This window comes from Plecotus auritus (assembly GCF_963455305.1).
Source record: "Plecotus auritus genome assembly, chromosome: 6".
Taxonomy (NCBI): domain Eukaryota; kingdom Metazoa; phylum Chordata; class Mammalia; order Chiroptera; family Vespertilionidae; genus Plecotus; species Plecotus auritus.
Window position 1 is genome coordinate 144,549,665 of NC_137773.1, and position 13,773 is coordinate 144,563,437.

Below are 13,773 nucleotides of genomic sequence, written 5' to 3' on the forward strand. Positions count from 1 at the left end.
TACTCCTAAATAGTCCAGGTTTTTGTTTTACACTTTCTAGATGCTTATATTTGTGTGTTTTCTTTCACATTCGTGTATAAATCGGAGGGGCAGGAGAAGACCGGTCGCCCTTCCGAAGGTCTGTGCTGTTCTGAGCAGGAAGCAGGGCCGGGGCAGGGGAGTGGCAGCAGGTGGAACAGAGACTTTCCCAACATAGGGTCCCCGGAGACTGGGCCGTTTCTTCTTTTCTGTGTTCTGTGTCCGCTTTTCATACTGAATGAACCCCATAGGACCTATCGCTGGAGGAGGCATTTTATGTTTTTCATATTGAATGTCCAAATAAGATTTTGTTGGAAGAGACTTGCAGCTTTAAAAAAGCTGACCCTTGATTTCTTTTCCTGCAGCTGCTCCCTGCAGCATCCTGCCTTCCTGTAGACCTGGCCAGCCGGCCCTCTCGTCTTAGCTCCTGCCCTGCACCTGCTTCCCCTCGCTGCCTCTCTGTGGTCCCCGTCCCTGCACAGTTTGCTGCGGGAGTTCCCTGTCAACTCATGTTCCCCAAGCTCCGTGCTGAGCCTTTTTCAGGTTTCCTTGAGTGTCATGGAACATTTTGGAGCTTGATTTTTGGGATATGTTATATTTAAAATCTGTTTCTCAATAGACTTGTATTTATGTGTTTATCAGAAAGAATGGTGCTAGCCAAGATCGCTCTCATGTGTATTTTCTTAAGTCCTAAATTTTTCCCCCTCTATGATCTCTCAAACCAAATATTTATAGATGATTTCAACCCGGAGCACCCTAGCTGTCAGCATTTATAAAAGCAGGTCTCTCTATTGAAATGAAACCCAAAGTATAACAGGAAACAGCCACTTCTTGCTCTTTCATATCTTATTTCCTCCTAGCGTTTTGTTCTTTCCTTCATCAAAAAACAGGGATGAAGTTGTCTTAGAAAGAAAATTAAGTCCCTGAACAATAATAATTTGCCATGGCCTACTTAGCTTAATTTTTTTTTAACAGTATAACAGCGCACTGACATCACATGGCACAGGTGAGTTATGCTTGCGTGCCACTGCCTCTTTTGCATATCATTGGGCTAGACCCGTGGTCGGCAAACTGCGGCTTGTGAGCCACATGCAGCTCTTTGGCCCCTTGAGGTGGCTCTTCCACAAAATACCACGGCCTGGGCGAGTCTATTTTGAAGAAGTGGCGTTAGAAGAAGTTTAAGTTTAAAAAATTTGGCTCTCAAAAGAAATTTCAGTCGTTGTACTGTTGATATTTGGCTCTGTTGACTAATGAGTTTGCCGACCACTGAGCTAGACTAAGTGATGTATTCAACCCTGAACTCTTGGGCGTCTGTGGTGGGTGAGGGGAAAAAAGCTCGCTCGGTGTCATTTTCCCTGTCACTCGCTCTGAGGAGAGCTGCAGGTGCCCCTGGCTCTCAGATTTGTAAGGTCCCATTTCTATGGATAGGGAAAACCATGGGCCCCATTATTTACATTACAATGATGGTAGACACTATTTAAACGTAATTTTTTCCCTTGAAATATATTGAGTTGAATTATTCTAATCTTTTTTCTTAAGTGTGTAATTCACTACAGGTGGAAGGTCTGTTTAAACTCTCTAATTTTAAACTATACTCTAAGAGGATTTTCTTTATTCATTTAATTCCAACTCACTTATCCATATTAAATGACTATATTTTTTTATTGATCCATATTAAATGACTATTTTTTTATTGATCATTACAGCAAATCGCTTTCAAAAACTTGGTACAGAGGAATCGGCAAAACGAACAGCAGAACCAGGGCCCGCCAGCTCTGAACTCCACCATTCAGCTGCCATTTATAATCATCAACACAAGCAGGAAAACAGTCATAGACTGCAGCATCTCCAGTGACAAGTGAGTGCAGAATGGGGGCAGTCCTGTCATTTGCCAAAATAAGAAGGGTGTACTCCATTCTCTGAGTCCTCCAAGGCTGCCTCTTTGGGGCGTGTGAAATACCTGTCCTACATGGAGTGCTGTCAGCTTCTGGCCTGTGCTCCATCACTCGCCCTCCACAGCCCCCAGTCACGTGACCGGCCCTCTGCTGCCTGTTATGCGCAGGGTGGTGCCTGGACCCAGACCAGGATGTGCACGTATGTACATGTACGTGGTGTAATTGGGCAAGAACTGCAGTGAGTCCCTAACTGGTTTGGCTCAGTGGATAGAGCGTTGGCCTACAGACTGAGGGGTCCCAGGTTCAATTCCAGTCAAGGGCATGTACCTTGGTTGCAGGCACATCCCCAGTAGGGAGTGTGCAGGAGGCAGCTGATCGATGTTTCTAACTCTCTATCCCTCGCCCTTCCTCTCTGTAAAAAAAAAAAAAAAAAAGAGCTGCAGTGAGGTAGTCCGTCAGTGCTGGTGATTCGCTGACCTAGTTTATTGTGGAAATATTTTAGATCAACATGTGGCACAAAAGCAGTTACTTCTTTCACTCTACCACAGTTGAGTGGGCTTCTGTTTACTAAGGGATGAATAAACATGAAAATACCAGGTGCAATCCCTGCTTTTTAAAAAAATCTTATAATTGGAAGTTAATACTTTTGGCCACCTTCATGTATTTTGCCCCGCTCCCTCCTCCCCATCTCTGGCAACCACCAATCTGTTCTCTGTATCTATGAGTTCAGTTTTCTAGGTTCCACCTTAAGTGAGATCATTCAGTATTTGTCTTTCTCTGAATTATTTCACTTAGCATAATGCCCTCAAGGTCCATCCATGTTGTCACAAATGGCAGAGTTTCCTTTTCTTTTTTTATGACTGAATATTTTATTGTATATATACATTTTCTTTATCCATTCATCCATCAATAATACAGAATTCATGTGTAATTTATTTTACCCTCCATGAAAATAGTTAATTCATTGGTCTTCAGGCTGTGACCAGTATCATGAGACAGTTGAGGGCATGGGGTGCAGAGTGAGACAGACCCAGGTGTGGAAGATGGCTCCCCTCTTTAACTGCTCCAAAGCTCTGTTTTCCGGAAAACAAATGGGGATGATACCAGGGCCTCTGTCACTTCCCAGCCCTGTGGTGAGGGTTAAATTAGATAATGCCTATAAAGGATTGGACTCAAAGCAAGCAATTTAAAAATGTAAAATGCAAAGCATCAAACAGACTGTCAAATTACAACGGGAAGGTTAGGGAGAGGTGGGGGAAATAAGAGATCAACCGAAGGACTTATATGCATGCATATTAAGAGTAACGAACGGATGCAAAACATTGGGGGGTGAGGGCATGTATGGGAGTGGGGTGTGGGGGCAATGGTAAGATATGTACACATATAAAAGGAAATAAAAATGTAAAATGCTTTTATAAAGGAATTGCAAGAAATCGGGGAGTCATTGCCTTAAGGGCTTTATGGCTTCTATTCATCCCTGGCTGGGGTCTAGTAAGGGTTCCATTCTTGGGTGGTATCTGACTCATGCTCTTCCCCTGGACGGAAGGAGACTCTAAGAAGCTTGCAGCAGTTTGTTCAAGGTAGGTCCTACAGCCTTTCTTTCACTCATTTTGGTGATGCAATCTTTTCCCCTTACTTAGCCAGGCAGCTCATTAAATTGACCAAACTAGCCCTGGCTGGTGTTGTTAGAGCACCAGCCTGCACACTGAAGGGTCTCAGGTTCAATTCCCGGTCCAGGCACATACCTGGGTTGTGGGGGTTCCTGTGCCCCCACATCCCCAGTTAGGGCTCATTCAAGAGGCAACCAATCCATGTGTCTCTCTTACATTGATGTTTTTCTCCTTCCTCCCCCTTCCTCTCTCTCATGAAAAGCAATGGAAAAATATATACTCTGGTAAGGATTAAAAAAAAGAAAAGTATTGGATTTATGCCCTAGCCCCGTGGTTGGCAAACTGCGGCTCGCGAGCCACATGCAGTTCTTTGGCCCCTTGAGTGTGGCTCTTCCACAAAATACCACGGCCTGGAAGAGTCTATTTTGAAGAAGTGGCGTTAGAAGAAGTTTAAAAAATTTGGCGCTCAAAAGAAATTTCAATCGTTGTACTGTTGATATTTGTCTCTGTTGACTAATGAGTTTGCCGACCACTGCCCTAGCCGGTTTGGCTCAGTGGATAGAGCGTGGACCTTCAGACTTAAGGGTCCCAGGTTCGATTCTGGCCACGGGCACATGCCTGGGTTGCAGGCTCGACCCCCAGTAGGGGGCATGCAAGAGGCAGCCAATCAATGATACTCTCTCATCATTGATGTTTCTTTCTATCCCTCTCCCTTCCTCTCTAAAATCAATAAAAATATATTTTTAAAAACCAACAGTATTGGATTTAGACCAGAATTTCTGCCTCCAATTTGCAATTGCTTTAATGAGGGCTAAAGTTTATGGACCTCTTTTGTCTGTCACATGGAAGTTATTTTAATTGAGAAAGTGATGTATTTAAGATGTCTCCTGAACACAGCAGAATGACCCTTATTGCTATAAACGTCGATAATTTCTAGTACTATAGCTGAACTTAGGCCCTCATTTTTTTTTAAAAAAATATATTGATTTTTTACAGAGAGGAAGGGAGAGGGATAGAGAGAAACATCTATCAGCTGCTTCCTGCACACTCCCTACTGGGGATGTGCCTGCAACCAAGGTACATGCCCTTGACCGGAATCGAACCTGGGACCCTTGAGTCCTCAGGCCTATGCTCTATCCACTGAGCCAAACCAGTTAGGGCTAGGCCCTCATTCTTTTATGTAATATACAGGGTATAAAACTCTTCAGACCTCCCCAACAGCATGGAAGCCCCTTACCAACTTTGTTTCCTGGTGCAGGTTTGAATATCTTTTCAATTTTGACAACACCTTTGAGATCCATGATGACATCGAAGTACTGAAGCGGATGGGAATGTCCTTTGGTCTAGAGTCAGGCAAATGTTCTCTGGAGGATCTGAAACGTGCTAAGTCACTGGTGCCAAAGGCGTTAGAAGGTTATATCACAGGTATGTTAACGGATGCTTTCACATGTTGTCCCTGATTAAGTATGTCAAACCCTAACATGTTAAAAACCTTTCTCCTTTTCTCATAGAAAATTAGTTCAAGTCCACTGTATGCTCTCCCTTGATTCTGAACCCTTTACTACTTTAACGTTTTGAGGAACTGCCATACTATTTTCCAAAGCAGTTGTACCGTTTTACAGTTCTACCAGCAATGTATGAGAGTTTGTTTTCCACACCCTTCTACACCTTGTTGTTGTCTACCTTTTTATTATAGCCGTCCTAATAGATGTGGTATCTCACTGTGGATTGATTTGCATTTCCCTACTAACGATGTGAGCATCTTTTCACGTGCTTATTGGCCATTCGTAAAACTTCCTTGGAGAATGTCTATTCAGATCCTTTGCTTGTTTTTTAAATTGGGTTATTTTTATTATGGATTATAAAAGTATGCTTGAATATACTAACAACCACTATTTTGCATGTTATATAATTCAGATTTGTTTCACTAATTCTGACATCTCACTAATTCTGACATCTCTTACTAAGATTATGGTATATTCTGCACTTAGAATCTGGATGTAGCAAACAGTGCTTCTGCCTTTGCTTTGGGCCGTTCCCTTCATTATAAGTATTACCTCCTAGAATTGCACATCAGTTTTTAAAGGCATTTTAATAAGTTCTAAGGTTATTAAATCAGATATAAGCAAAGTAGTAGTTTTTGTTTTGTGGTTTGGCTCTTTGGTCACAACACAAGTGTCTATTGAATGAGACTTTGTTTCTGTTGGATGTAGTTCTTAAATTGGCATCACTCACTCCTGCAAATGGGACCCCATCTTATTGCCCCTCAGCCAGTATGTCCCCCCATCCCTGCCCATTCCCCCTGCTCTCTCCCAGGGCGGGACCGGCTCTTTTATTGGCAGCCCAACAGCGGCTAAGGAAAGGGCTTTTCAGTAACTCACCACAACTTTAGTCCATTCTCATTGTAAAAGCTCAGGCAGGCCCTCTGGCTTTTATCTCTTCCTGACCTCATTGGCAGCCTGGGTCACAGACTTTCTGGTTAGTTCAAAAGAACAAACGTGTGCCTTGGTGCAAAGGACAGAGGGTTCTTGAGTACGGTGGTGAGAACCACTGTGTGGTGTCTAGAATGATGTGAATGAAACACAGGCTTTCAAAGCTGTTGTGAAGGGAAAGTGTAATGTGTTAGGCAACTAGCTGAGCTCTGACAAAGTGTCCACGTAGGCCAGTTACTATTCGGATCAGGATTCTGGCTTTAACGTTATCATGTGCAGACTTGTTATTTAATGTATTTAAAGGCTGCTGTTCTTAGGACTGAAGTTCTTTTTTTCACAGCTGCCTTGTTAGCCAGTGAGAAACCTTCTAAAATCAGTGTAGAGGCTTCGTTTACTTTTTCCTCCTACGATGCCTCTCGCTTGGCCCGACAGTGCCGGATGGCAGTTTCCACTCTTCACACACATAGCTTTCTGGGTTTTGCGCAGCAATTATAAAATTATTTTGATTAAACATAATAAGCGCTCGTTTTGGTAAATTACATTTTTCAAGTGTACATTCGATCTTATAATGTAATTCTAAGAATTTCTTTTTAGAATTGTATTTCTAATAAGTACATCACCTTCTTTGTAAGCTCACTATTGAAGAGACTGTACTTATTCATTAACATTTAGATCTTATATGTCCTGTCACTGCCTTCTCTGAGCTGACATTCTAGATAAGGAGGTAAGCATTGAACAAGTGAAATTACAGTGAGAATTGGTCAAGGTTATGATAGGAGAAATACGATGTATGTATAGAAAACAACGTGAAAGGATAGACCTAACATCTTCATGCAGACTGAAAAAGTGGTGTCTGTCTCACCCTCACTGAAAGCATGACTGTTCATGGCCTTTTAAAGTAAGAGCTAGTTTGAGTTATAAACAAACGGAACCAGGAGAAAGAATAGGTCTTGGATGATAGTAGCACCGAGTTCACCAGGGGGGCACTTGAAAAGATGGATTCAGTGGGGGCTTTGGCAAAAATGTGTCTGTCCTTCGTACCTCCGATATTTCTGACTTGACTTCCTCTGCCCACTGCTGGCTTTGGCTGTCACCACCACCATCAGGGTCCCGAGTCTTCCATCGTGAGGACAGCAGGTGTCCACGGTAGCCCAGTGATTGCTGCCTCTTGAGGTCTTAAGAGAATGAGAGCCCACAGTTGGTTTGAGTTCTTTCTTACTACAATCAGCCGTCATGTCCCCCGCCCCCCTTATGATTTAGAAATGTCTTTTCTCAGCTGAAGAAACCTGGCTCCTCCCCAGGGCAGGAGGCTTGTGTGGCTGTGACTGAGAACAGGCTGATGCCCTCACTCGTCCTCTTTCTTCCCACGGGAACAGCAGCCGCAGAACTGCAGGACCCACCCCTCCTGTCTTTGTTTTTCCCTGTAGATATCTCCACAGGACCGTCATGGTTAAATCAGGGACTGCTTTTGAACTCTACCCAATCAGTGTCCAGTTTAGACCTGACCACTGGTGCCACCTTGTCCCAATCAAGGTACGTATGTTTCACGGAGCCCGGCCCCTTCGCGGGGGAGGCAGCATGTCCCTGCCCAGGCTCCGACAGAGCTCTGGGCGGCACCTCCTTTCCCCTGCTCCATTCCCGTGTGTTAAGAAGCAGAAAATGTTCGCCACGTTAACGAGCCTGTGTGTTTGAATTGTTTGCTAGCGTAAACCAGGGGTTCTGCTTGGATGCTGAAGTGGCCTTAGCAACGGGGCAGATCCTTGCCCCAAACAGTCATCAGTCCAGCAGTGCGGCCTCTCACTGCTCCGAGTCCCGCGGTGAGACGCCCTGTTCGCTCAACGACGAAGACGAGGAGGAAGAGGAGGACTCCTCCTCCTCCCCAGAATAAAGACAGGACGAAACCCACATTTTCCTGTTGATGCTCATGTGTGTTTTTAGTGTGAGCTCTTGTTTTTGAATTGATTGCTTCAGTCCTTGCTTCTGTTTGCACTGTGTGTCCAGTGGAAACTAGGGAAACACAACCCGCGAATTACATGCAGGCTGACACGCTTGAGCTGGACGTTACTGTATGTGGATGAGAACTGACAGTAGGGTAGTAGGTCACCTCTCAGAGCGAGCTTTCTACGGTGACAGCGGGGACAGTCCTGGGAGAACTGGGCCGCATGAACAAAGCTCATTTACCTTCCGCAAGGTGGGATCTCTCTGTTCCCCACACCCACGTGACCCTCCTTAGAACCAGGATTGCTACAGTGATCAGGTCTCTTGTGCATCTCTCGGATGGGCGTGAAAAGCTCCGGGGGGCTAGCGGTGCAGTGCGGGAGGCGGGCCTGGGCCTAGGCTGCACTGCTGAGCTAGCTGAAAGCCTAGTTGAGGTGCTTTATGCATCAGCTGCCTTAGACAGCTTCTAGAAAGGAGCGCGCTAACTCTTAAGTACTTAAGTGACATTTAGAATAATTTATAGTGAAATGGAAATGATCACTATTAGCCAATGTATTTGGTGCATAGAATTTTTTAGGGCTACTTCTGGAAGCCAAGGTAGAATAGCCTTTCCACGTGCATTAATACTCCGCCAGCACTGCCTTTGCCAGCATTCTCAGTCGGGGTTTCACAGGGAAGGAAAGTGTCATTTTAATCAGAACGATGCATTCCATGCAGCGCTTTCCTTTGAAACTGAGGAACACAGCCCTCCGACCAGACTGCTTGCTTACCGTTCCCTGCAGCAATTGTGTGATTTCACCCAGTGTGCAGCCGATGAAAATGAACCAAGTGTCAGTTCCTGAACATGAAAGCACTGTTTTCCTGTCCATGTCACCTTTTATACATTTTCATTAATCAAAATGGCCTGAGTTATTCCTGGGTAAACTGCGTTCAGACTCACCTGATGTCGCATTTTGAAAAGTGGCGAACTCTGAATGGTTGGGGTTCTGGCTGTGCAGTAGCGGGTGTGTTGTTTCATAGCCAGAGATGCCGCAGGAACGCTGTGCTGGCACGTCCAGTCCCTGCTCCTCCAAACAGGAGCATGGAGACACCTGCCCCCACGGCCAAACCCCAGCCAGGTCTCACAGCCAGGCCTGGAAAAGAGCCAATAACAATAGGAAATTCGCTCCATGGCTTTGCCTTGGCCATTCGGATTTGCCCCTGGATTATGCATCGAGCACCTCTGGGCTCAGCCTAGATCAGTCCTTTTCTAACTCCCGCGGGGTGAGTGCAGGTGCCTCGTGCTGCCTTTCACAGCTCTGCCCCTGTGCTTACAGTGAACCGGGTGGAGTCCTGGCTGGCCTGGAGCTGGCTTAGGCCCGTGGTTGGCAAACTGCAGCTCACGAGCCACATGCGGCTCTTTGGCCCCTTGAGTGTGGCTCTTCCACAAAATACCACGGCTTGGGTGAGTCTATTTTGAAGAAGTGGCGTTAGAAGAAGTTTCGTTGTACTGTTGATATTTGGCTCTGTTGACTAATGAGTTTGCTGACCACTGGGTTAGGCCATAGAAGCGAATACACAAAAACATACAACTTGAACTTGTTTCTTTCAGACAAAACTCATTCTGTCAGAAATAAGCTGTAGTGCAGACTCAGAGTGCAGAAATAGAGGCAGTTTTTAGAGAATTCAGTCTCAGCCTGAGTTCCAGGAACCTGTCTTAGGCTGGGCAGATGGGAGGTGCCCGGAGCAGCCAGGTCCCCGCGGGCCTCCAGGAAGCACTGGCCAGGAGGGCGTCAGCTGCAGGCAGGAAGCACCAGGCTCCCTCCCCACTGTCCCTGAAGAGGACACCGCCTCCTCCACCAGCCCCTACCTTTCTCATCTCTCCACCTGAGGGGCCCAGCCGGGACCTGCAGAGGCCAAGGGCCACAGCTAGCTTTTCAGTCCTCCGAGTATTGTACCGCAGGTCCCAAGACCTGTACGTCAGCATTCATGGCAGTCCATCAGTCGTAATCTGACCTCTACCAAGTAGCAAAATCCTCGCTAGAGATTTTGGGAACTGCTTCCTCTCTCTCCTGCTGCTACAGTGCTTTAAATGGATAAAATATGGGTTTAAAAGAAAAAGTAACCAAAGACTCACTACGATTGGTGCCCCATCCCTGGCCGTCCAGCCGTAGGTGTGGTGTTTGGCCAGAAATGGCCCCGAGTCCTCAGTAACGTTTGAGGTCTCTACTGAGGACATCTAATGGAGTCCTCCCGAGGGCATCAGTACAGGCTGGTGCAAAGCCTTCCCTGGCAGAAATGAGACTGAGAGAAATCCTGTTTCACTCCATAAATCCCCTAACAGATCATCTGGGTCTAAAATTCCACGCTCAGGCACAATTTCGAATAGACATCAACGTGAAAAAAACCGTTAGAAAATAGTGGTTGCAACATCAGGCGCCTTTCTAGGAGCCGCACCTGGGGTTGTTTGCGTGGATACGTGCACACATGGACATCTCTCCCAGAGGGGGCGGCCCCTCTGATTTGGGGGAGTTTAAGAGGCCTTTCCCCCTCGGGGGTCGGTTTACTGTTACGCTTTCAAGTGTGTAGAATCATCAGTCTGTACATTCTTGCTCCATTATCACTTGTGTGGGCTCCTGGCCGGCCTTGGACCTTTGGTCGTGGGAAGGGCAGTGCTTAAGGCCCCTGGTGCCTGCCCAGGCTCCCCTTCCCCTCCCCCACTGTGCATCTAATCACCTTCAGGAAGACTGACGCAAACTGTGCCTTAGGATCATGGAGGCCCTCAGTGAGCTAACAGTGACTTCTCACCTCGACAGCCCACTGCCCCTGGAAAACTTGACAAATAATGACCATGTGTTTCATTTCCTTCAACTTAATACTGTGTGGAAGTGGTGGGGTGAAACAGTGGTTTCTACCATTTTAATAGGATGAAAGAGGGTAATCCCCCTCTACTCTGCTGTACCTGAAAATAATGCCAGCTCAGCCCTCCAACTCCAATTAGCCCGTCTGATCAGTCAGGTGGAGGTACTCAGAGGAGGGCTCAGGTTGGCCGTGCAGACCTCCACAGCTTGGCTGTTTGCTAAACCACAAGTCTCAGCCACTTGGGTCCTGGAGGCAGCCAAGTTGCTTCAAGCATAGTTGGGACAGGCAGAACACAGCGGGGGCACCCAGGTGTGCACGGGGGCAAGGCTAGCAAAGGAAGGAACGGCCTCGGCTGTTTCTACCATGGCCACACTCTGAGGGAACCCTGCTTGGCTTTACCAATAATGCACCTCAAGGGCCTTTTAAATACCTACCTGTTCGCTCCCCTCAGGCATAGAAAAGAGGTGTGTCCCAACCCCAACATTCTGAGAGGTGGACATTGAGACTGCTGCCTTAGCAGTGAATGGAAAGATTGAACCCTTCAGTAAGCATTTGAGCGAGTACAGAACAGAAAGCATTCAGGTCGGTTAGTGCTGTGGAAAAGAAAAGGGCAATGGGACATGGGGGAAAGGCTGCTTTAGTAGGGGGTGGCCAGGGAAGTCCCCCTGGGAAAGTGACATTGGTCCTGAGTCAGGCCGTTGAAAGACAAGCATCTCCATACCTTCGTACCATGACACACTGTCCCATAATATGCACCTGGAGTCGACTGAATTCCAACGGCCACACTGCTCCAGTTCTAAGCATTTTGTTTTACTGATTTTAGAGAGAGGCAGAAGAGGGATATAGAGAGAGAAACATTAATGAGACACAAGCATCACATCGATGGGCTGCCTCCTGCATGCCCCCTACTGGGGATCAAGCCTACAACCCGGGCATACGCTCTGACCGGGAATCAAACCAGTGACCTCAGTTCATGGGCCTATGCCCACCACTGAGCCACATCAGCAGGCATAAGCATCCACCCTGGAGTCTGTTAAATAATTGTTAGTATTTAAAAGAAAACTTAGCTACCAGCAGTACCCATAAACCAAGAGAAGATCCTAACCCATGAAGTTCTCATTAGCTTTTCCGTCCAGTTGAAAGGTAGAAAAGTAACTACTTTTCTAGGTGTTTTCTAGTTTTACAAGTCATTGGGTACATAAAGGTCTTTTTAGATTGGACATATAAAAGGTCATCTTTTTTCTGCATATATACTGGCATTGGTGGAGCTAAAGACTATATAAGAACCACTTTCCCAAACAGGTTCCTCACTTGCATGTACCCCAGCACTGATGAACATCCATATGAATTTATCGAAGGCCCACAGTGCGTGCCTGCGCCATGCGTGAGGGACCCTCAGAAATGTGCCTGTTTCTTTAAATTCCACTCTAGCCAAAAACTCAAAAGGAAAAAAGTCTGATATTTGCTTAAAATTTTACCTTTAAAAAGTTGAGCTAAATATTCACACAAATTGTAATATTTCTCAGGAAATAGCCCCTTTCCACAACCAAGACAGCTCTAAAAAGTTATGCTTAGATCGCCTTTGAGATCCAGTTTCCCACAGACCTCTACACGCACATAATGCTAAGGAAGAAAAGGTGGGGGACACAAACTGACCTCCAGTTAAGCCCTGGGAACCCCTGACAAGCACAGAAGTTTAACATGTCCATCCATGCACGTGGTGTCGGGAAGAAGGAGGAATGCGCAGTTATTTGTATTCTGTGCTGTGTTCTCTCGGGCGAGGTAAACTTGTCTCATCCTTCCATGGCCTTTGCTTTACGAAAGGCCCGTATAATTGACCCCTTGCTGCTCCAGCAGGACGGACCTGGGCCTCCTTGCTTATAGCGGCTTTGGGAGTTGATGTAGCCGAGACAGGGCAGGACACTCCTTCACCGAGGGCCTCAGAACAGGAGAGAACATCTCTCCGCCCCACTCATTAAGACATCACTTGTCTACCGTCCCTCAGACGGTGTGGCTGAATCTACCCACCAGAATTCCTCCCTCCGGGAGGACCACATGGCCTCCTGAAAACCTCGCCCTCCCCCCAGTCCTCCCAGGTGGCTCTGGGATTAGCATCAGCCCTGTCACACCAAGTGCTGCACAGCCAGGAGTGGGAGTGGGACTTTGCCCGGGAGGCTGTGGTGTCAGCTTTGGGCCTCTCCGCTCAGAAGACCCCAGGTCTAGACACATCTGGGAAGAAACGCCTCCATGGGCAAAGACTGGCACACACACTGGCCATTGGTCACTGGTAAGGGGCTTGAGGTGAGTTACCCACTCCCCTTCTCTACCACATTAGCTTGTTTCTCTTTATCTCAACATAACAAGGATACACTTCCCCAGACTGTGCTTGGGTTTCACCACCAATCATTTTGTCCCCGTGTGTCATCTTCATATGCCAGGCATCATCTAATGACAAATGGTCTGATTTTGTTTGTTCATGACCAAAGTCAAGATTTTTTTTTTTCATACTAAAGGTCTCCGAGGACCCAGATACTTTTCTGCTAAAAAAAACTTCTGAGCCGTTGCCTCTCTTTCTCAATTAGTACCATGGTAGGTCCAACCCTCCAGTGTCCTAAAAAGGACCTACCAACCAGCCACCGCCCTGGCTGCTCAGGAGGCCTGAGCTCGGGGCACAGTTCAATACAGAGTTCCTCGAGCTATTTTGTTTACCACCATCACACTTGACTTGCAGACGAAAAAGAAAAAGGCTGTGAGCCCAAATCACCCACTGTTCACCTTTTCATTTGGAGATACTGCACTCTGATCATGTGTTCCAGAAAATATATTTCTGTTTGTTTGTTTGTTTCTGCATGAAGGAAACCTCATGGTGCCACATGCTCTAAGCAGTTTAACAAAGTGAAACAAGGGGGATATGCAAACACCACATCTGACTTTCCTGATGCAGACTTTCTTAGATTGGAGTACCTAACCTGATATGATGTATTATTTTGTAGCATCTCAAACTTTGTAAATAAATACCGTTATTTTTATATGGAAATT

General features: G+C 46.3%; 1 protein-coding gene and 1 long non-coding RNA gene across 28 annotated transcripts in view; both read left to right on the forward strand.

The window, feature by feature from the left end:
- The window catches only part of TFDP2 (transcription factor Dp-2), a gene marked incomplete at its 5' end in the record, with an annotated part of 147,901 nt that extends 139,112 nt beyond the window's left edge, over positions 1–8,789 (forward strand). For all 27 annotated transcript variants that reach the window (XM_080674119.1, XM_080674130.1, XM_080674141.1 and 24 more), the window contains 4 exons: positions 1,725–1,876; positions 4,782–4,948; positions 7,383–7,488; positions 7,660–8,789. In XM_080674119.1, the coding sequence (XP_080530245.1) occupies positions 1,725–1,876; positions 4,782–4,948; positions 7,383–7,488; positions 7,660–7,843 (609 nt within the window). In that variant the 3' untranslated portion in view covers positions 7,844–8,789. The remainder of the gene's footprint in view (positions 1–1,724; positions 1,877–4,781; positions 4,949–7,382; positions 7,489–7,659) is intronic.
- A 1,470-nt stretch (positions 8,790–10,259) lies between these two features.
- On the forward strand, positions 10,260–13,236 carry LOC308251096. Its single transcript, XR_013960901.1, has 2 exons — positions 10,260–11,877; positions 11,913–13,236. It is a non-coding gene; the product is annotated as an uncharacterized lncRNA (long non-coding RNA).
- Positions 13,237–13,773: the final 537 nt, after the last annotated feature.